The following is a 21143-nucleotide window of genomic DNA, read 5'->3' on the forward strand; positions in this document are numbered from 1 at the left end:
TTTCTCTCTTTTAGAGACGTAGAAGATTTTCAGTAGAAAATCGTGGACGTGGCTGGTGCATAAGGGATTTTCAGTAGAAAATCTTGGATGTGGTGTGCGTTTGACGGATAGGGGATTTTGAGTAGAAAATTGTGGACGTGGAAATGGAAGTTTGGGTTTTAGAGGGATTTGGTGTGGCTCATATTTTACCAGATATGCTTCTTGTGCATTGGACGCATAGGGGATTTTGAGTAGAAAATCCTAGGAGCTGCTTGTGCTCTAGATCGAGCGCTCAATCATAGGAAATTGTTCTAAAAAAGTCTCCGGCAGCGTTTCAGAACTCTGAGAGCGAGTAATCAAAGGAAATTGTTCTCAGAATGTGTCTCTCCCCATCAATGAAAGGGGGTATTTGTAGTGAATGAGAAGGCCTAAGAGGCCCCCAAGGGGCGCACACGACTGATTAGGGGCGCTCGCGGCTTCAAGGAGCGCAGCGTGGGCACGCGGCGCGGGTACGCTTGGGCGCGGTGCGCTGCCTAACGTACGCGGTGCGCACGCTCTTTTCCAAGGAGCGCGCTCATGCGCTACTTTTGAGGGGCGCGCCGAGCGCATGCTCCTTTCGAGGAGCGCGCGATGGCAACTCCATGCTCCATGTGGGACTATGGTCTTAGACTTTTTGGGCCATTTACATGGGCTTTAGCCATTGTAGGCCTTAGCGGTTTTCAGCGACCCGACCCGTTGGGCTTTCGGAATTCGGGATTTTGTGTAAGTCATGCGGCGTGGTAGATACTCTACTCGAGGAATTAGGAGCAACACGAGGACTTGTCAATCGACTCGTGAGCGTAAAATTTGACTCAAGGAGCAAGACTCGACTCGAGGATAGACACTTGACTCGATGAGTTGCGTAGTTTCGACGCGAGGACTCGTCCGTCGACTCGTGGAGGAAGGTTACCGTTCTTTAGGATCTCCGGGCTGACCATCGGTCCTTTGAGCGGTGTGGGCCATCATGATGTTTCGGGTTTTCTGAGAATGACCGATAACATTTCCTAAATATTTTCGATAGTTGTTTCTTTTCATTTTGCTAATCTAGTACTTTTATTTATTAGTAGTCATGTTAAACCTGAATATTGTGTTGGTGAGTTAAAGCATCCGGTTTATCCTCACTGAAGATAGACCTCCCTTTCCTGGTGCTAATGCCTCTAGAAACTTAAGAGAGGATTATGACAACTAGGTCATGGTCAATAACAAGTCCGTGGCCTAAATGCTCGCGAGCATATCTAATGTGTTACAAACCAAGATGGAAGAGAAGGAGACTGTTGGGGAGATCCTTGACTCGCTGCAAGAAATTTTTGGGATGCAAAGCAAGCAAGCCCGCATAGAACTCACCCATAAGTGCATTAGCACTAGGATGATGGCGGGGACTCTGGTAAGGGATCATGTCATTAAAATGACTAACTACTTTACTGAAGCTGAACTCCATGAGGCAAAGATGGATGAGATTACTCAAGTGGGAATCATATTGAACTCCATATTTAGTGATTTCATACAGTTCACATTAAACTATATCATGAATAAGTTGAGTTATGGACTGTCTGAGCTGTCGACTGAATTACAGTCTTTCGAGTCTCTTTCTCAACATGGGAACAAAAAATGGTCTGCTCATGATGTTGACAAAGATTCTTTGCCTAAAACCAAGAAGAAATGGTCTTCTTGTGCAGAGTTATCTAAAATACATCTTAGTACTTCAAAGGGGGAAAGCTCCTACCAAGAAGGAAAAGAGAAAATTTAAGAGGAATGGAAAAGGGAAAGAAAAGAAGGGTGATAGCGTTGGTAAAAGTGACCACTGCAACACTGATGGTCATTTGAAGAGGCATTGTCCTTTGTACTTGACCGTGCTTGACAACAATAAGAAGAATGATGTATGGTACCTTAAAATTCATGATTAAAGATATTATAAACTTGGTTTTAGGATAATTAATCATGAGCATTAGTCTTTTGTGTTGCAGAGCAAATCTGATGGAGCTCGATAAAGTAGATGAGCTTTCTGATCAATGTCAGAATCATGCCCAAGTTGTAGAGAACTCGGGCTCCAAATGAAGATCTAATACATCACGAGTTTTGCTACTTTCATATATTTAATTAATTTTGTATTTATAAACATCATGATGCGTCAAAATAATAATTCAAGTTTTATATACAAAAAATTGGCTACATAAGCCTAAATTATAGGAATTGTAAATTAGTCAACCTTTCGTAAATACTTTGTAAATAGCCAACTTGCATACGTGGCAGCCTATGAACTACCTTTTTTACATGTTTGGCTGAGTTAAATAAGCGATCTTTTATTAATCTGTTAATAAGTTAACTTGGCTATTTACAAGAAATTAACCAAAGGTGGGTTATATCCCAATTCACTATAACCGTGTGGCTATATAACTTTAATACCCTTTTATATATTGTAGCCATTTTATGGATGTTTCAAATATTATGAATCCTATCTTTCTTTACGATTTATTTAATTGTTTTTTAACATATGGCTGTGTCAATAAAATTTCCTTATTTATTGAATGCTTTATGATATTGTGATATGCATGAACGTCTTTATATATGAAAGAATTGAATGTCCATTCATAAGTTATCAAAGAGCAGTACGATTTATATTTTCTAAGTAATAAATCATTGTTATAAATTTAGTGAGTATTTATTGCTTTCTTTATTTCTTATGTTGAAGATTCTGCACATTATCTTGGGTCCGGCTCCTTGTAGCAACATCCAAAAGGTGTCGAGTTGATCACTAGGATCCGTTTTTCCATCATAGGTTGGGATATTTGGCATCCTGAACCAATCTGGCATAGGATGTTCTAATACCCAAGCAGTAAATGGAAATGCAGTATCTCGGACTTTTGGAGTCGAATCTTTTTGACCCAGAGCCACCCCTTCAATCTGTCGCTCTAATTGCTTGAAGTCAGTCTTATAGTTGCTAGCACTATCTCAAATTTATGATATATTTTGGGAGCTTTCATGGTCCGAGACCTACTTTTCTCGGGTAAAGGCTAGTACCAATTAGAAAACCTTTTTTCCAACTGGCTTGGTAGCCTTCGGTATCCGAGTCATCTTCTTCCCTCCCATATCTATCATTGGAATGCTTTTGGGATTTCCTAATCCTTGGCTCCTGATCGGCAGGCTATTTACCAAGTTGATGAAAGGATTCTCCGTCGGGGATCACCAATATGCTTTGCAGTGTTGCGCTCTTAGTCTTGGCTTTCTCCTCCAACTCATTGCTGCTTGCTTCCATAGGTAAGAGATGCCCTTGCATCTCTTTGAACTGTTCCGCCAAGCTAGGAAGTGGCAAGTACTCAACAAGTTCCACTAGAGTGAGTTAGAAAGTGCGATTATAGTGCTCAATCTGAGATCGACACCAGTGGAGTTGTTGATGTCTTTGGTCGGAGTTGACAAACTACCCATCGATCTTCAACGCTACCCCCTCTTTTTAGCACCAAACTGCTGACAAACAAAAATAGTATAAATACTGTCTCATGAAGAGTACTTAGTTTCGTGAACGCAGTCCCGAGAACTCCAAGTTTATATGCAAGATTATCTCTAAATATAGATGAATTTAATAAAATAGAGAGTTTAAATGAGGGAACTGAATGATAGGAAAAACTTTTGGCTAGTGCTTGGGTATGCGAAAAGTGAAATTGTCCTCTTTAGTGGCGGCTTATTATTTATAGGGCTTGAAGTCGAGTACGTAGGGTGATCAGTCCCACGTCCCTGGAAGTAATTCGATAACCGCTCACAAAAGGTGTGTAGTAGATGATTTTTTTTTTCTAGTGCTCGGAATAACCGTCAATGTTTGCGTTACTCGGTAGGGTTATTGTTCTTGACTTATTAACAGATCGATCCTCATTTTATTTCGTCCCTTGAACTAATTTGGTTGGGGTTTGGTGTTGATTCATTCAGCTCTCAAAATTTTAGAGAACTTACTCACAGTGTACTAAATATATGTGAAACATATATATATATATATATATATATATATATATATATATATATATATATATATATTATACAACTAATAACTGCTATAAATTTAATATTAATAGCTATCATTGATGAATCTATTTTTATTTTTTATTTCTTATTTTTATCTGGGATGAATCTACTTACTTACACATACACTAAGAAGAAGGCGTTACTTTCATCACTAGTTAAATATACGTGCTTGCGCGAGTGAGAGAGAGAGAGAGAGATCTAGAGAGAGAGAGATAGAGAAGGAAAAAGATGAAAGGAAAGTTAAAAAAAAAAATAAAAAAGAAAAGAAAAACATCAGAGGAAGAGAGAGTGGCGGGAGAGAAAAAGAGAAAGGAGAAAAAAAAACACGTGTCGTTGTTTGGTTTAACCACGTGTCGGCTTCTTAATCAAAGTTGTAAAATTAATCGGTACTTATTATCTATGTTATGGACTCTACCTATCATGTGTCAAGTTATTCTATATTTTATTTATGTAAAAAAATGTTTCCTTTTGGATTTTAATTGCCACTCTCTCTCTCTCTCTCATAATTCTTTTTTGTTGTTTTAATTACAATAGTATTGGTAAACAAAACTTTAACATTATTCCCCAAAAAATAAATAAACTTCCACATTATTACCCAAATATACCTCTTAGCATTATTATTCATTTTCAAATTCCAAATATAGCTCTTATTAATATTTAAGGTTATGTTCATTTTTTATATTTTATTTTAAAATTTGTAGTGTGGTCTAAACAACTAGCCCAAACAGCCCTATACTTTAAAATTATAGTCCAACTATTAACATTTTTAGCAAAGTAGCCAATTTGTTATAATATCATTCTAATATTTCAATTATACCCTTTAAGGTTAATATATTAACTGTCATAGTAACTAAAATTCAAAGTAACAAAAAATAGTAAATCTCATTAACGGTAAAAAAACAACAACAAATCTTATTAACGGTGACACCAACAACAATAAATCTTATTAACCGTAACGAGAGCAACTGTAAATCTTATTAACATTGGTAAAAAGAATAGTAAATCTTATTAACTGTAATAAGAACAATTGTAAATCTTATTAATCATGGTAAAAACAACCGTAAATCTTATTAATCATAACAAAAACAACAATAAATCTTATAACGGTGAAACGAACAACAATAAATATTATTAACCGCAAGAACAACCATAAATCTTACTTAATGTGTTAAACACAACAATAAATCTTATTAACCGTAACAAAAACAACAATAAATCTTATTAACTATGGTAAAAACAACAGTATATTCTATTAACCATGGTAAAAACAACCATAATTTTACTAACCGTAGCAAGAACAACAATAAATCTGACAGTAAATCTAATAAAATTGCATTTATTATGTTTGATTTCAATACCAAATCATGGTTGTTTAATATTTGGTATTAGATTTACTAATGGGACTGTTGATTGATATTAAAAACAACCATAATTTTATTAAACAGTATTTTCTGCATTGCATTTATTATGTTTGATTTCAATACCAAATATAATCAATCATAAATATAATCATCTCCTTCAGATAGTCGAGACACATTTTTGCAATCTTACCCCTCATATGTAACTATATACTGTTCAGAATAGTAACGCAGTAATAGCTTTTCTTAGATAAAAGCACACAACCATATTTCATTCAATCCAATTTTCAAAAAAAATTAAAAATCATGAAATCAGATAATCTTAAACAATACCATAAACTGACATAATCTAATGTCGAAAAGAAGCTAATTTATTAGTAGAAGACGAAAAAGTACATAGAGGATAGAGCTATTACGGGAAGCCTCATTTGGACTGAGACGAATCTCGAACACTGAGAATAGAGTAAATTGTACCATTTTTTAAGATCTTGAAAAGTTAAGCAACAGTCCCATTGTAGCTCGCAGAGTTCCACCTCTAGCGACGCCATGAGACCGTACTTTGGGTTCAGGAACTTGAGCTTGTGCCTATAGACCTAGCTTTTACCTTCTTCAATTATGTCTTTGAAGTCTAAATTAGAAACCGTTAGACACCTTAGGATCGCCATACGAAGAAGACGATGACGAGGAGGAGAATGGAGATAAGAGAAATCTAAACTGCGAGAGACATGGAATCTGAGTCTCGAATCGGAGGCTAAGGCAAATCGCGATAGGGGTCATCGCCGCCATCAACATACTGGCGAGTTTTAATAGATTTCGAGCTTTTCATCGCCGCCATGTTAATGAAACGGAGTCGACTCGAAAGTTGGAATCGGCAGCGACAAGTTGGAGAGGAATGGATCGAGGTCGAGATCTTCTTCAATGGCTGGGAAGCCCTTCGTTGACCGAACACCGGAGACAACGACAGAGCTCCTAACGCCGGAGAAGAAAATGGAGTTCAGAACATTAGACTCGTGTGCGTCGCTGGCGAAAGAGACTTCTACGTAGATCTAGTTAATTAGGAAGAGCATTTTAGTTACAACTTTATTTTGGCTAATTTTTTAATAAAACATAAACCTTGGCTATTATTTTAGAAGACCCCTCATTAAGTGGCTACTTGTTTATAATTCTCTATATATTTTGTGTTTTTATCTTTGTTACAACTTACCTATAAGATAACTATGTAACATATAAAAGTTGAAAACTACCCATAAAAAGTTATTTTAATTAGACCATAATACACTAGAACAATTTGAGTCATTGGCGTCGGTTGACTTTTGGATGCGATTAATCACATCTAAAAGTACCATCCAATGTGGTCACCGAGAATCTAAAAAAGTTTCGGATGCGACTAGTCGCATCCAAAAATTAGGTTATGCCCATTCAACCTATTTTTCTCCGCATCCTTCGAGTTTCACATGTCTCAAAAATAAATAACCAGATCTCTCTCTCTCTCTATGCTCTTCAATTTGACCACCACCAGACCACCGCCTTCGTTTTCTCTGGCACTGCTCTGACCTCTCTTTAGTCAGACAACAACCTCTACCACCAGTCCACCGCCAGACCACCACCAACATCACTACCAGACCTCTGCTTCATCTTTTTCGGCACCCAAAAACCTCCACTGAAGACACCAACACAACCTCAGGACGAAGTTGGGGTGGGAGGTTACCACTCTTAGACATTTTCATCATGTTGTAGTTTTAGTACATTAGTGTATATGCATGAATATTTTAACACATATTGCTTTAGTCTCATGTTTTGTATATAGTTTTTGGTTTCGTAAATGAATAAAACTTTTCAGTATGAGTTTTATGCTTTTAAAATTACATATAATTTGCAAATTGTAAATATATTACGAAATTATAATAACCAACAATTATAAAAAATTATTTAGAACCGACTATTTACTTCTACAGTTTTTTCCGCGACATGGCGGAAAAATATTAGAAGCGACTTTCCTCTGCTACAATGGCTTCTAAACTTTTCTCATCACTTTACGTGTCTTTTCACACGACATTTTTCGAAGACCTTGAAGCGACATTAGAGGTGACATATTTCTCTTAAATGTGTTGCTTCTAAATTTTAGAAGTGACGGACTTTTAGAAGCGAAGTATTAAAAGCGACATTGTTGCGTCTAAAAGTTAATTAGAAACGATTTTTTTACCATTAAAAATGATTTTTAAGCCTTTTTTTCTCACAGTGCACGTTGTTAAAAAATACGAATGCATAACTACTTTATTAGATTAAAGTAATATTGCAATAGGAGATATAAACTCCGGTACAAATACTCATTCACACATTAGATGTGTTTCTTACTAAGGGCACCCACAAAATATAAATTAGCACTTGGACTATACACTCTTTTTTAGACACATTATTTTCTGCCATTACAAGTTTAATGTCGTACTTCATTTCTTTTCACACAATTTCAAGGTTTGAAGGGCCTATTTATGCTTGTTGTTGTTGAGAGTTAGATCGAATAAAAAAAAAAAAAAAAAAAAAAACCTTTCCATCAACTCCATGAACAAGTAAGGAATATAGAGATTACTAATTTTTTTAAAATCTCTGACAAGAGGGATTAACTCGTTAAAACTCTCATCTCAAAATAAGAGACGGGTTCAAGTCACCATAAAAATAATTTACAAAAAAAATCTTCATATCTTTAAGAACTTCACAAAATATCTATCACAGTTTAACAACCTCTCTACAACTCTTACCGATCCAGGAATTGTTTTTCATGATCTTCAAAATTCATGATGTCTATAATTCATATTTTTCATTTCTCTTACTAAGCTACGCTAAAAGTCCAATAATGTCATAAAGAGCACGTTCTTCAATCCCAAAATATATAAACACTTCCGTTTCTCTCTCTCTCGATTAGACCACATGCAAAGAGTAATTATCATATATATATGACGTAGAAGTCCAATACACTAAAGGACATTGTTACATATAAAAGAACTAAAAACAAAAATTGAACAGCTAACCTTAGTCTAACTCACACACGCTTGCATAGAAAAAGCTTAATTTGGAAGATAGTTGGCGTTACCACATTTCAGCAACAAAATTCTCATTTGTCCCATAGTAGCTCAAGCTTAGGATTCAGCCAACAAATAACTTGGACATGTGTGAAACAAATCGCCGACTTCCGGGACCAAGTTAAGTAAGCATATATGTGGCATATGTTAACATACATATACGTATGTATCAGACCAGTCCGAGGCTTACGTCAATGGTTTAAGACTTCAAATTGTTTGTATGTATAAAAAATGCCTAAAAAAGAGCCTAAAATTTTAAGAAAAAATGCTTCAATTTTTCTAAAAATAAACTATTATACATTATTTATTTTTAATATAGATTTAAAATTTCCTAATTTTTTTACTCTATAGAATAGCTCTGGCCACCTTATTATTATTATTATTATTATTATTATTATTATTATTATTATTATATATATATATATATATATATATATATATATATATAATTTACAAAATACGCATACGCGAATGTCTTCCAGTATGTGTTTGTGCTATGTCGAAAATATTTTTGTAAAAATTAAATTTTAAATATATATATTACTTAATTATAATAAAATAATTTTTAAATGGTTAGAAATAAATTTATTGAAAATAATTTTAAATGTTTAGAAATAGATTGATTGAGAATAACTTTTTTTCGAAAACACACTTAAAATAGTTTTAATATACAAATATTTGTGATCAATTCAAATGAACTATTAGATGGTTTTGTTTAAGTTCACAAATCAAATTCACAAAACACATACACATACACAAATCAAATGAACTATTGAAAATATTTGTATTAAAAATTGAAAGTTGATGACCTAAGGAGCATAATTTTGTCTCTGGCCCATATATAGTCTCGAAAAACTGTGTCAACGTTTATAGACAGCGATAGAGCATGTGCAGAAGAATGGGGAAAGCTATTACCCGGTTCATGTCTTACATATATAATATTTAAAAATTTGAATTTATATAAGAAGGAATAATAAAAAAAAAAAAATCCTAGTAATCTCAATAGTACATACCTTTAGCATACATGCATGCATGTATACATATATGGAGACCAAGTTAGTATATTCTTCAAACACAGCTAGATATTGTCTATGTTTGAACTGCAATCAATCGGTTTAACCAAAATAATTTGGTTTAATTAGCCAACTGGTATAAAGAAGCAAACTTTTTTAAATGCAGAATAAAGCTAATCTTTTTCTGATTACACTACTACAAACAATGGATTCCACAACGGTACAGTACCGTTGTGGAATGATTCCACAACGGTTCTGTACCGTTGTGGAATCCTCCGCTGTGTAATGATTCCACAACGGTACGCGTACCGTTGTGGAATCTTAGGATTCCACAACGGTACAGTACCGTTGTGGAAACCTCAACGTTTCCACAACGGGACGGTCCCGTTGTGAAAAATGAATCAATTTTTTTAACACTCGCCGCGGCCACGTATTGACTTCGCCGCGGCGTGATCTTCCACAACGGTACCCCGTACCGTTGTGCAATAGTTCGCCGCGGCCAATGACATACATGGCCGCGGCGAACAAGAATTATGTTGATTTCCGTTTCTCGCCGCGGCAACGGTACGTACTCGCCGCGGCGTGATCTTCCACAACGGTACAGACATACCGTTGTGGAATAGTTCGCCGCGGCCAATGACATACATGGCCGCGGCGAACAAGAATTATGTTGATTTCCGTTTCTCGCCGCGGCAACGGTACGTACTCGCCGCGGCGTGATCTTCCACAACGGTACAGACATACCGTTGTGGAATAGTTCGCCGCGGCCAATGACATACATGGCCGTGGCGAACAAGAATTTTGTTTTTTTAAAAATGCTCGCCGCGGCAAGGAATACCTTTGGCTGCGGCGAGATGAATTCCCATGAAACTTTGCCGCGGCGTAATGATTACACGTCGCGGCCAAATTGTACCTGAGAGCTATTTTTTTGTTTTCCAATTAAAAACCTGAAAATTAAATATATCCAAAACCATATCCAAAAAATCCAAATACATCCATAACATCCAAAATATATACATAACATCCAAAACCAAAAATATATCCAAAAAATCCAAAAATAAATATCTATATCCAAAATCAAACTAATATTCACATTCTATAAAAGTTTGTACGTACAACACCCACTCTTCTCGAACTCTCTCTAAGTTATCCGGTGTATATGACTTCTTCATTTGTAATTTATCTATACCAACTCCAACAATATCACGCATATAACTTAAAACATAATACCCGCATTCCGTGTTTCCGATTTGTTTGGGAGCCGAGGCATTTGTGATTAAGGTTGATTGACCGTTACTTCGGGCTCCTTGATTGTGAAGCTTGAAATCCAAAAAAATCCTTATACGCCAAAAAAAAAAAACAAATTAGAAAAGAAGCATTAGTGGAAATGAAATATTTCAAATAACATGTAATTAATTTACCTTTTTATCAACATCCTTAAATCCAATGGGATTTTATTTTTCAACGGATCGAAGAACATCGCTTGATCTTTCCAAAGATCGAAGACAACAAGCATCCAATGTTCATTTAAATTGTACGGCATCAAAACTAGTTGTTTTGGTTTGCAATTTCGTACTATTTTACCGATTTGCTTGACGCGTTCGGATAAATGGGCCTCATCGTTGTTGGTTTGGAGGTAGCAACTCAAACCCGCTTCAACAAAACACATTACTTCACTCCGCTTATTTTTGTCTAATATGGATTGTAGATAACTACGAAAAACAATTATTGGATTAGTTAATAAAATGAAATATTGTATATTGATATAAGAAAAAGAATATAAAAGAAATATTTACCCCATGTAAACCGTTATGCATGACGCGCCTATTTCCTCGTATGTAAGGAATTCTTTAACATCGTCAAACATCACCGGAATACGCTCTACGGCGATACTTGCACAAACTTTGACATTGATTGCATCCCCGTTCGGTAACATTACTCGGTTGGCATGTTGGGCGAGCAATCGAAACTTTGGATTAATCAACGTATATGAAATCTTCTTATCGTCATCGGCGCTAGGTTCACTACCACCACCGACCTTCAACACTTGTGTGACCACCGGGCCGCGACTCTCTTTTGCAATTTCAGTTTCTATTAATCTCTTTGGCCACTTAACGAAGCCCCCTACGGCTTCTTCAATAGTCTTGGCTTCATCGGTGGGAATCGGCAAAAAAGCTTTCTTAATCAAAGCCGTCGCAATGCTCACTCGAACGTTTACATCCTCCAAAGATGAAAAATGAACGTGTTCGGCATTCATGTATGCTCGCCCGTTTGCTACATGAATCGTGCCTCCATTCATGAAATCATCAAGGAGGAGAATGCATTCTATGCTTTCATCCGAACACGGTGTCACCGGCGTGGTTGGATTCATTGAGCAACTTGCTCGAACACTATCGGGTTTGTCGGCAACTTCATGTCGAGATTGTTTATCTAATAAATTCACTAATGTTATTAAAAAATATATATAAAAATATGTGACTTTTTTACTTGTATTAAAAAATTAAAAATTACCTAAAGACGTTACTTCATTAGCCTTGTCTTCATCGCCATCTTTAGCCATGTCTTCATCACCGCCCTTAGCCATCTCTACATCATCACCCTTAGGCATCTCTTCATCAACACCAATATTTTCCTCTTCATTTGTGGGACGTAGGACACTAGGCAACTCGTCATTAGCATCTTTGAGACTCAAACCATTTTGAGTTAAGGCTTTCATAATGAAAGATTTTAACTCACACATTTCTCGACGTAACTTAGTTACCTCGTCACTCGAGTTTGACCGACGAGATACGGAATTGCAACTTGACGAGTATTTAGATTGCCCACGAACACGACCGGGATGTTCCTTAGATTGCAAGACACTTTCCATAGACTCATCTGTAACTTCTTGAGATGATTTTCCCTTCATTCTCGACTCAACCCATAATACCTCTTTTGTAGGCCATTCACCCGTTTCCTCGTACTATTATCAAGAAATACCACAAATTAATTAATAAATATTATGAAACATGGACAACAAAATAAAACATGTAAATCTAACCTTTTGTTGATCAAGTTTTCGATATCCATTTCGGCCGGTTCTAGATTTGTACACGTTCTTCCTCGCTATTTCTTTCCCATTGTCCGATGATTTTTTGAACATATCGGAACGTCTATACTCAACAAATTTTATCCAATCTTCTTCGGTGATATTTCCATAGCGTTTTAAAACGTATTCCGGCCTCTTCAAGACGCTTGGATCATTGAGGTTGTCTTTGACTAGATCGTTGTATAGCTCGTGACGGAATAACCTCGCCGCTTCTCCAACTCTCATAAGACAATTATTCTTAAGTTCGATAGGGACCGTAAATGCTTCACATATTTCGTTCCAAATCCTTTCTTTTAGCTGTTTATGCTCTTTTAGTCTCCAATCGATCATCGAAATTGGAACGTGTTCTCTAGCTAACACGCCAAAATAACTCGATAACTCATCACCCTCTTTATCCAATGGTTCATCTCTATCATTAAATTTGACGTTTATCTTTTTACCAAGAGTTTTAACCTTATTAATCTTGGGCATAAGAGTATTTCTTCTTTTCCCGGGACCATCGATATTGGTGGATCTCCGTTTACCGCTAACGGTACTAGTGGAAGTATTAGACATAATCTATGAAAAAACAAAATTCAACATAAACTCAATTCAAACCAATTCCAACACAAACTCAAACTTCAATTCAATTTCAATTCAAACCAATTTCAATATAAACTCAAATCGAAATTCGATTCCACACTAATTTTCTACATAAATATCAAATTCCATATTCAATTTCTATATAACTTAAACACAAATACACCATTCTAACCTAATTTCAACATAAAAATACAAATTACATAGAAAAAACACTTACCCGGAGTGAAGATGACGAGCACGGAGGCGTGGTGGAGAGATAAAACGTCAATGACGTTGTCGGGACTTGTGGTCGGAGGGTTGTGGTCGGAGGCAAGGTTTTGTGGACTTAGAAATTTGTGGAGAAGAGAGGAGAGAGAAGGACGGCGGCCGAGGAAGAAGAGAGGAGAGAGAGGGACGGCGGCCGAGGAAGAAGAGAGGAGAGAGAGGGACGGCGGCCGAGGAAGAAGAGAGGAGAGAGAGGGACGGCGGCCGAGGAAGAAGAGAGGAGAGAGAGGGACGGCGGCCGAGGAAGAAGAGAGGAGAGAGAGGGACGGCGGCCGAGAAAGAAGAGGAGAGAGAGAGACGACGGCGACGGAGTGGGTGTGGGTCGGAGAGAAAGAGAGAAGAAGAGGGTGGGTCGGAGAGAAAGAGAGAAGAAGAAGAAAAATGAAATTTCTAAAAATTTTGAAAAAAATCGAGTGGGAAAACTGTTTTAGGGTCTGACCGCGATATTTCGCCGCGGCCAAAGTCCAACGTCGCCGCGGCGAGTTCATTCCACAACGGTATGAGGGTCCCGTTGTGGAATATTTCGCCGCGGCCACGTATAACGATCGCCGCGGCGTGATATACCTGGCCGCAGCCAAAGTATAGTATAGCCGCGGCGAACAGTTCTCAGATTTACTGGAACTCATTTCGCCGCGGCAATGTATTTCTTTCGCCGCGGCGAGTGTATTCCACAACGGGACAGTCGTCCCGTTGTGGAATCTATTCGCCGCGGCTAGGTATAGTGTTAGCCGCGGCGAAACATCGCGCACTGGATCTATAAATTAAAATTTCTCGTCATTTTCACTTTCTAATCTCAAAACCTCATTCGGAAACCCACTCCAAACCTAATTCCGACCTGTTCTGCGCCATTCTTGGTTATCACTCTCAACTATACGTCCAAATCTTGTAAGTTATTCTCCTACTTGCTTTGAATATACTTGTTTTTTATAACTTGGTAATTAGAATGGGTATTTGTTGTAAAATCTAGGATTTTCTATCATTGAAGATGAAAAAATGGATGTGGGAGAATAGATTAACTGAGATATATCAAGAAGGTGTAGATGAGTTTTGTAAATTCGCTAGAGATAATATGGACGGCGTGAAATCTATTCGTTGCCCTTGTGTTCGATGTGGAAATCATAGGCATTTTTCGCTTGATGTTGTTCGAACCCATTTGTTTGCGTATGGAATAATGACCTCCTATCAAAGATGGTACTATCATGGTGAGGTTTTTCGTTCGACGATAAACAATAGCGTTGATGATATTGAAAATGATGTTGATGATATGCCCGGAATGATGAATGATTTGGAGGACGATTTTGTTGACCGGCCGGAGTTGTTTGAGTCGATGATGATTGATGCGGAGACACCATTATACGAAGGGTGTACAAGCTTTTCGAAGTTGTCGTTTTTAGTTACGTTGTTTCATTTGAAGGCGTCGGGTGGTTGGACAAACACTAGCTTTACAAAATTGTTGGAAACACTTAAAGAAGCCTTTCCGAAAGACAATAAAGTTCCTTTAAGTATGTATGAGGCGAAGAAGACTTTGGGCACATTAGGTATGAAGTACGAGAAGTTCCATGCGTGCCCGAATGATTGTATTTTATACAGACACGAGCATGAAAATCTAGATGAATGTCCGATCTGCAAAGAGTCGAGGTGGAAGAAGGGTAAAATGCCACGTGACGGAGTCAAAGGAGTTCCAGTTAAGGTATGTTTTCACTACTCGATTATCAAATACATGTATAGCCTATAATGGTATGCTTCTTATTGTTTTTTTATGATTACAGTCGTTATGGTACATTCCTCCAATGCCACGCTTCCGACGAATGTTTAATAGTGTCAAACACGCGAAGAACATGGTTTGGCACTCCGAAAAACGTGTCAATGATGGTGTTCTCAGACATCCTGCCGATGCTGCCCAATGGAAATCCTTTGATTTTGAGTATAAGGATTTCAGTGCTGATCCCCGAAATCTTCATCTTGGTTTAGCAACTGATGGTATGAACCCGTTTAGCATGATGAGCAGTAAATACAGTGTTTGGCCGGTTATATTGGTGAACTACAATCTCCCTCCAAAACTCTGTATGAAGAGAAAGTTCTTGATGTTAACGCTTCTGATATCAGGACCGAGTCAACCAGGTAATGATATCGATGTTTATTTGGCACCGCTTGTTGATGATTTGAAGATGTTATGGGATAAGGGCTATGAGGTTAAAGACGCTTATCGTGGAGATTCTTTCAACTTACGGGCAATGTTATTGTGGACTATTAACGACTTTCCGGCCTATGGAAATTTGTCAGGATATTCTGTGAAATGCTCGATTGGTTGTCCTATTTGTATGAAAGACACATCTTCCATTCGGTTGAAGCATAGTAAGAAGACTGTTTTTCTCGGGCATAGAAGATTTTTACCAAGAGACCACCCATTTAGAAGGTTAAAACAAGCATTTGATGGCAACACAGAAGAACGGCTCCCTCCTCGAATTTTGTGTAGTGAAGATGTCTACGAGATGGTAAAAAACGTCAATGAAGTCCTTGGAAAAAGAAAGCGTCGTGCTAGTACTAAAGAGTCGTTTCAAGAGAATCCTTGGAAGAAGAAATCGATATTTTATGACCTTCCGTATTGGAAGACGCACTGCGTTCGGAATTGTCTGGATGTTATGCATATCGAGAAAAATGTTTGCGAATCCGTTATCGGTACTCTTCTTGATGATCCACATAAATCGAAAGACGGAATAAAATCTAGAAGGGATCTCAAGGAGCTGAATATAAGAAGTATTTTGCACGCCGATGAGGAGGTCGGACAAAAAACTAAATTTCCAGCGGCTAAGTATACTCTAGATCGGAAGGAGAAGAAGAAGTTGTGTAAATGGTTTGCGTCTATCAAAGTTCCCGATGGTCATTCTTCAAACTATACGAGATTTGTATCTATGAAAGATTTGAGACTTATTGGAATGAAGACTCACGATTGTCATGTGCTTCTACAACAAATGTTACCTCTCGCCTTGCGTGGAATTTTGTCACCCGATGTGAGATTTGCAATATCCAAGATATGTGTATTCTTCAACTCGATTTGCTCGAAGGTCATTGATCCTACTCGGTTGGATTCCATGCAATCGGAGTTGGTAAAAACTCTATGCATGATAGAGAAGTTTTTCCCACCTTCGTTTTTTGACATCATGATTCACTTAACTGTTCACTTGGTACGTGAAGTGAAATTATGTGGGCCCGTATTTTTACGTTGGATGTATCCAATCGAACGTTACATGAAAGTGTTGAAGAGTTATGTGAAGAACTACAATAGACCGGAAGGGAGCATAGTAGAAAACTATATAGCTGAGGAGTCCGTTGAATTTTGTTCGGAGTATTTAACTAATGCAGACGCGATTGGGTTGCCAAAGAACACAAGTCATGAATCAAAAGCTTTATCTACAGGTATGTTTTCTGACACTTTCTTTTGTGTATTTAACTTATTCATGAGAGGACCACTACTTATATGAGTGGTTATGTATAGGTACTTATTCTATCGTCAACCGGAAAGAGTGGGAGCAAGCCAGTCTCCATGTCTTGCATAACGTTTCCGAGGTCACGCCGTTTGTGGATATTCATTTGAAAGAATTGAGGGCAAATGATCCAAAAAGAGCTAAAAATGAAAAATGGTTACAAGAAGAGCACAATCGTTTGTTTCAGAAGTGGCTTGGAAAACGATTATTTCAAGAATCAGGACATTCAGAAACGTTGAGCAAAATATCTGGTGGTCCTTCGTCAATGGTTACAAGGTACACTGCTTGGTCTGTTAATGGTTTTACTTTTTACACCAAAGAAAGAGACAACAAGCATCCCGTTCAAAATAGTGGTGTTACATTACTTGCTGAAGCATTACACGTTTCTTCGGCAAAGGATAAAAATCCAAAAAAAGCTTTTATGAACTATTATGGGTACATTGAAGACATTTGGGAACTTGATTATTGTGGGCTACGAATAGCTTTGTTTAAGTGCAAATGGGCAGACAACAATCATGTTAAAGTTGATAAAGACGGAGTTACGATTGTCGACTTTCGACGTACAAGTTACGAGAATGATTCATTTATTTTGGCCTCACAAGCAACTCAAGTGTTTTACGTACCAGAACCCGTCAATCCAGATTTGTCATTAGTGGTTCACATGAAAGCGAGAAATATTGAAGAAGATGAAGACGACAACATGTCTAATATCCCCCCATTCACATCCGTCTTGCCACTTGTTGATGAAGAGATCGAAGATTTTGATGATGATGATGTTTCTCATTTACATCGTTCGGATATCAATCATATTTTAGTGTGAAAACAAAAAAAATATGTATTTTAGTTTATTTTATGATATACACTTTATATAATTATTGTTAATATCCTGTTGATAAATACTAATATGGCCGCTTCCAAGACTATAAAACGTCAAGGCTTAAAGTTCCAGAGTCTATGTTTTTTAGGAACCCACTTCGCCGCGGCCATGTTCAAAACACGCCGCGCCAAGATGTCTCGCCGCGGCAAATAGAACGACTGGCCGCGGCGAAATAAGTTCCAGAGTCTATGTTTTTTTAGGAACCCATTTCGCCGCGGCCATGTACAAAACACGCCGCGGCCAAGATGTCTCGCCCCGGCAAATAGAACACCTGGCCGCGGCGAAATAAGTTCCAGAATCTATGTTTTTTTAGGAACCCTTTTCGCCGCGTCCATGTACAAAACACGCCGCGGCCAAGGTGACTCGCCGCGGCCATGTACAAAACACGCCGCGGCTAAGATGTCACGCCGCGGCCAACAGAAGACCTGGCCGCGGCGAAATAAGTTCCAGAGTCTATGTTTTTTTAGGTACCCATTTCGCCGCGGCCATGTACAAAACACGCCGCGGCTAAGCTGTCACGCCGCGGCCAAGAGAACACCTGGCCGCGGCGAAATAAGTTCCAGAGTCTATGTTTTTTTAGGTACCCATTTCGCCGCGGCCATGTACAAAACACGCCGCGGCTAAGATGTCACGCCGCGGCAAATAGAACACCTGGCCGCGGCGAAATAAGTTCCAGAATCTATGTTTTTTAGAAACCCAATTCGCCGCGGCCATTTATAAACACGCCGCGGCGAAGATGACTCGCCGCAGCCAAAACAACATGTGGCCGCGGCTAATGTGTTCTTCATCGGGGAGAATCTATAGTTATTACTTTTTAATCTGAAGTAATATCAAACACAATCAATACATAAATTTTAAATACTCAAATCATCCATTCAATACCATAACAAGTCTCAAACATAAATTCATACAATACCATAACGAGTCTCAAACACAAATTAAAATCTGAAACAAGTATCAAACACACATAAAGACATAAATATTTAAGTCTCACACACATAAAAAAAAGATGAAAACAATTATTAAACTTAGAAGGTTTCAAAAAACACATAAAAAAATTTACTCGTCGTCGTTGTCATTCGTAGGTGGTTGTGGTGGTGGTGGTGGTGGCCCCGGGTACTGAGGAGGTGCCATATGCGGTGGCCATTGCGGTGCTTGCGCCTGATAGTATGTGTATTGAGGATATGGAGGAAACCGGTATTGATTCTCCTGATTGATGTCCCATCGACCAATCATCTCGTTCAATCCTTCGAAAGCCGCGGCGCCATATTGTCCTTGTTGGTACATGTAGTCTTGGGTGTGTTGATACCCGCCAACGAGATAGTGGCTACACCGAGCAATGTACTCTTGGGTGGCGGGATCATACCCCGGAGGTGGTTGTAAACACAACAGTGGCTCGTTGAGTGACGGTTCATCCTCATCTTCTTCATCCTCTTCCTCCTCTTCCGGCTCTTTGACAATGTATCTCTCGATCGTCTTGTCATTAATAGGCGCCCCACACTTCTTGGTTGTGTCGTGTTTTGCGCCTCCAACACCGGCATTCAGACACAAGCCGTAGATGATTGACGGATACGGCAACCCATTTTTGATATTCTTGTAGTCGATTCTCTTCATCCAATTGTAGATGAATCGACCGACGTTGATGGTGTTACCACGAATGATGCAAAACAAAAGATGGACATGTTCCTCGTCGAGACGGGTGAAGTGCTTTATCGGAAAGAGACGGGAGCAAATGAAATAAATCCACGTTTTTGCGAGCCTGTAAATTAAACACCGTTATATTTAAAACATGCAATTAATAGAAAAAATAAACACCGTTCTATTTAAAACATACAATAGATAAAATAATACAAGCAAAAAAGAAGAAAAGTCTAACCTCGTCAGTGATTTACGGAAAAGCTTTCTAACTCCTTTGTCCATGACCCAATTCTCTCCTGGAGTAGTCAAGACACTCAACATTTCATCGAGATTAGGATTTCTCAACCATTGTCGATAACCCTCATTCTCGAATTCGATGTCCGGGGTTCCTAGCAATGCGTTGATGGCTCCGACACTACAATCAACGTCTACACCACGAACCGTCACCACATCATCCTCGTGATCTGGTAAGTTCGCGTAGAATTCGTACATGAGCGTAACGTTTGCTTTGTGCTCGGGTGTGGCACAAAATTTTCTCCAAGAGAAACCTTCGATGGTATTGTTGATTTGAGCCCCTATAGGCGTGGTTGAGCTCACCTTCAACCCTCGTTCAAAGATCGGACTTCGTTGAACGAGGATGTCGTAGCGTTCTTCTGCGGCCTTGCTAGTGAATACCCGACTATTATAATCCACTACGGGTTCGGGTTCGGCTTGACGAGACCTCTTATTTTTTTTTGTGGGGGGGCGAGAAGAGCTAGGGGCGGCTTCTTTGTGACCGGCGGTTGTCTTTGAACGGCCCATTTTCACCTAATTGAACAAATCATTTCAAACTCAAATTCAACAACATTTTCAAACAATAAATCATCTTCAACACAAAATTAAACTCAATTCAACACTAAATACATATAAAAACACATTATATTCAAATAAATAAAACATAAAACTCATCACAAACACAAATTCAAACTCAAATCCGACCTCAATTTAACTACAATATCACAATACAACTCATTTTAAATCTAAAATAACATTATACCCAAAATCATAAATTAGAACAAAAAACCCAAAATAAAAAACCCTAATTTCGGCCAAATCTACACCCCCAATATCATAAATTACAACCAAAATCAACCAAAATCATAAATTAGTTTATAAATCACACAAAGTATTCATAAAAATTAGGATTTTGATATGAAATTGAGATAAAAACATACCTTGATAAAAGAATTAGGTGGGAGAGAGAGCAAGGGAGGCGACACCGAGAGAAAGAAAGAAGAGCACGGCGAGATTTTGCTTCGGCGAGGAGGGCGGCGAGATTTGGCGGCGGCGAAATGGCGGCGAAGTCTCAAGGTTGGTTTGGGAGGAGAAATGGTACAGAATCGGCCGAAATGAAGGTCTTAGGCGAGAGAAAGTGTAAAAAATGAAAAAAGAAATCGAAATGAGGCTTTTATAGTGAAGCCCTAAAATTTTTTACGACATTTCGCCGCGGCGAGTTTCAGCCGTCGCCGCGGCGAAATGTCGTAAAAAATTTCCACAACGGGTTACTGTCCCGTTGTGGAATCGATTCGCCGCGGCGACTCATAAGTTTCGCCGCGGCGAGATGTCTGATTTCATACCTTTCCCACAACGGTACAGTGTACCGTTGTGGAAAATGTTGGCCGCGGCGAGTTTGAGCCTTGGCCGCGGCGAGATCCAACAACGGGTCACTGTACCGTTGTGGAATGTCCAGAAT

General features: G+C 38.3%; 2 protein-coding genes across 2 annotated transcripts; one reads left to right on the plus strand and one right to left on the minus strand.

The window, feature by feature from the left end:
- The first annotated feature begins 1273 nt into the window (after positions 1-1273).
- LOC149389851 (uncharacterized) lies at positions 1274-16841 on the plus strand. The gene is made up of 5 exons (XM_089622741.1): positions 1274-1402; positions 1695-1900; positions 3160-3273; positions 16140-16784; positions 16829-16841. The coding sequence occupies exons 1-5, from the start codon at positions 1274-1276 to the stop codon at positions 16839-16841; spliced, it is 1107 nt and encodes a 368-aa protein (XP_089478867.1).
- Positions 16842-18638: 1797 nt separating this feature from the next.
- LOC149389852 (uncharacterized) lies at positions 18639-19711 on the minus strand. The gene is made up of 2 exons (XM_089624494.1): positions 19650-19711; positions 18639-19532 (listed from the first exon to the last, which is right to left on the minus strand). Exons 1-2 carry the CDS (start codon positions 19691-19693, stop codon positions 18833-18835), a joined length of 744 nt encoding a protein of 247 aa, XP_089480620.1. The 5' UTR covers positions 19694-19711; the 3' UTR covers positions 18639-18832.
- Positions 19712-21143: the final 1432 nt, after the last annotated feature.

This window comes from Urtica dioica, chromosome 8 (assembly GCF_054948205.1).
Source record: "Urtica dioica subsp. dioica isolate 48M chromosome 8, U.dioica_male_clone48M_v1_H2, whole genome shotgun sequence".
NCBI classification, from domain to species: domain Eukaryota; kingdom Viridiplantae; phylum Streptophyta; class Magnoliopsida; order Rosales; family Urticaceae; genus Urtica; species Urtica dioica.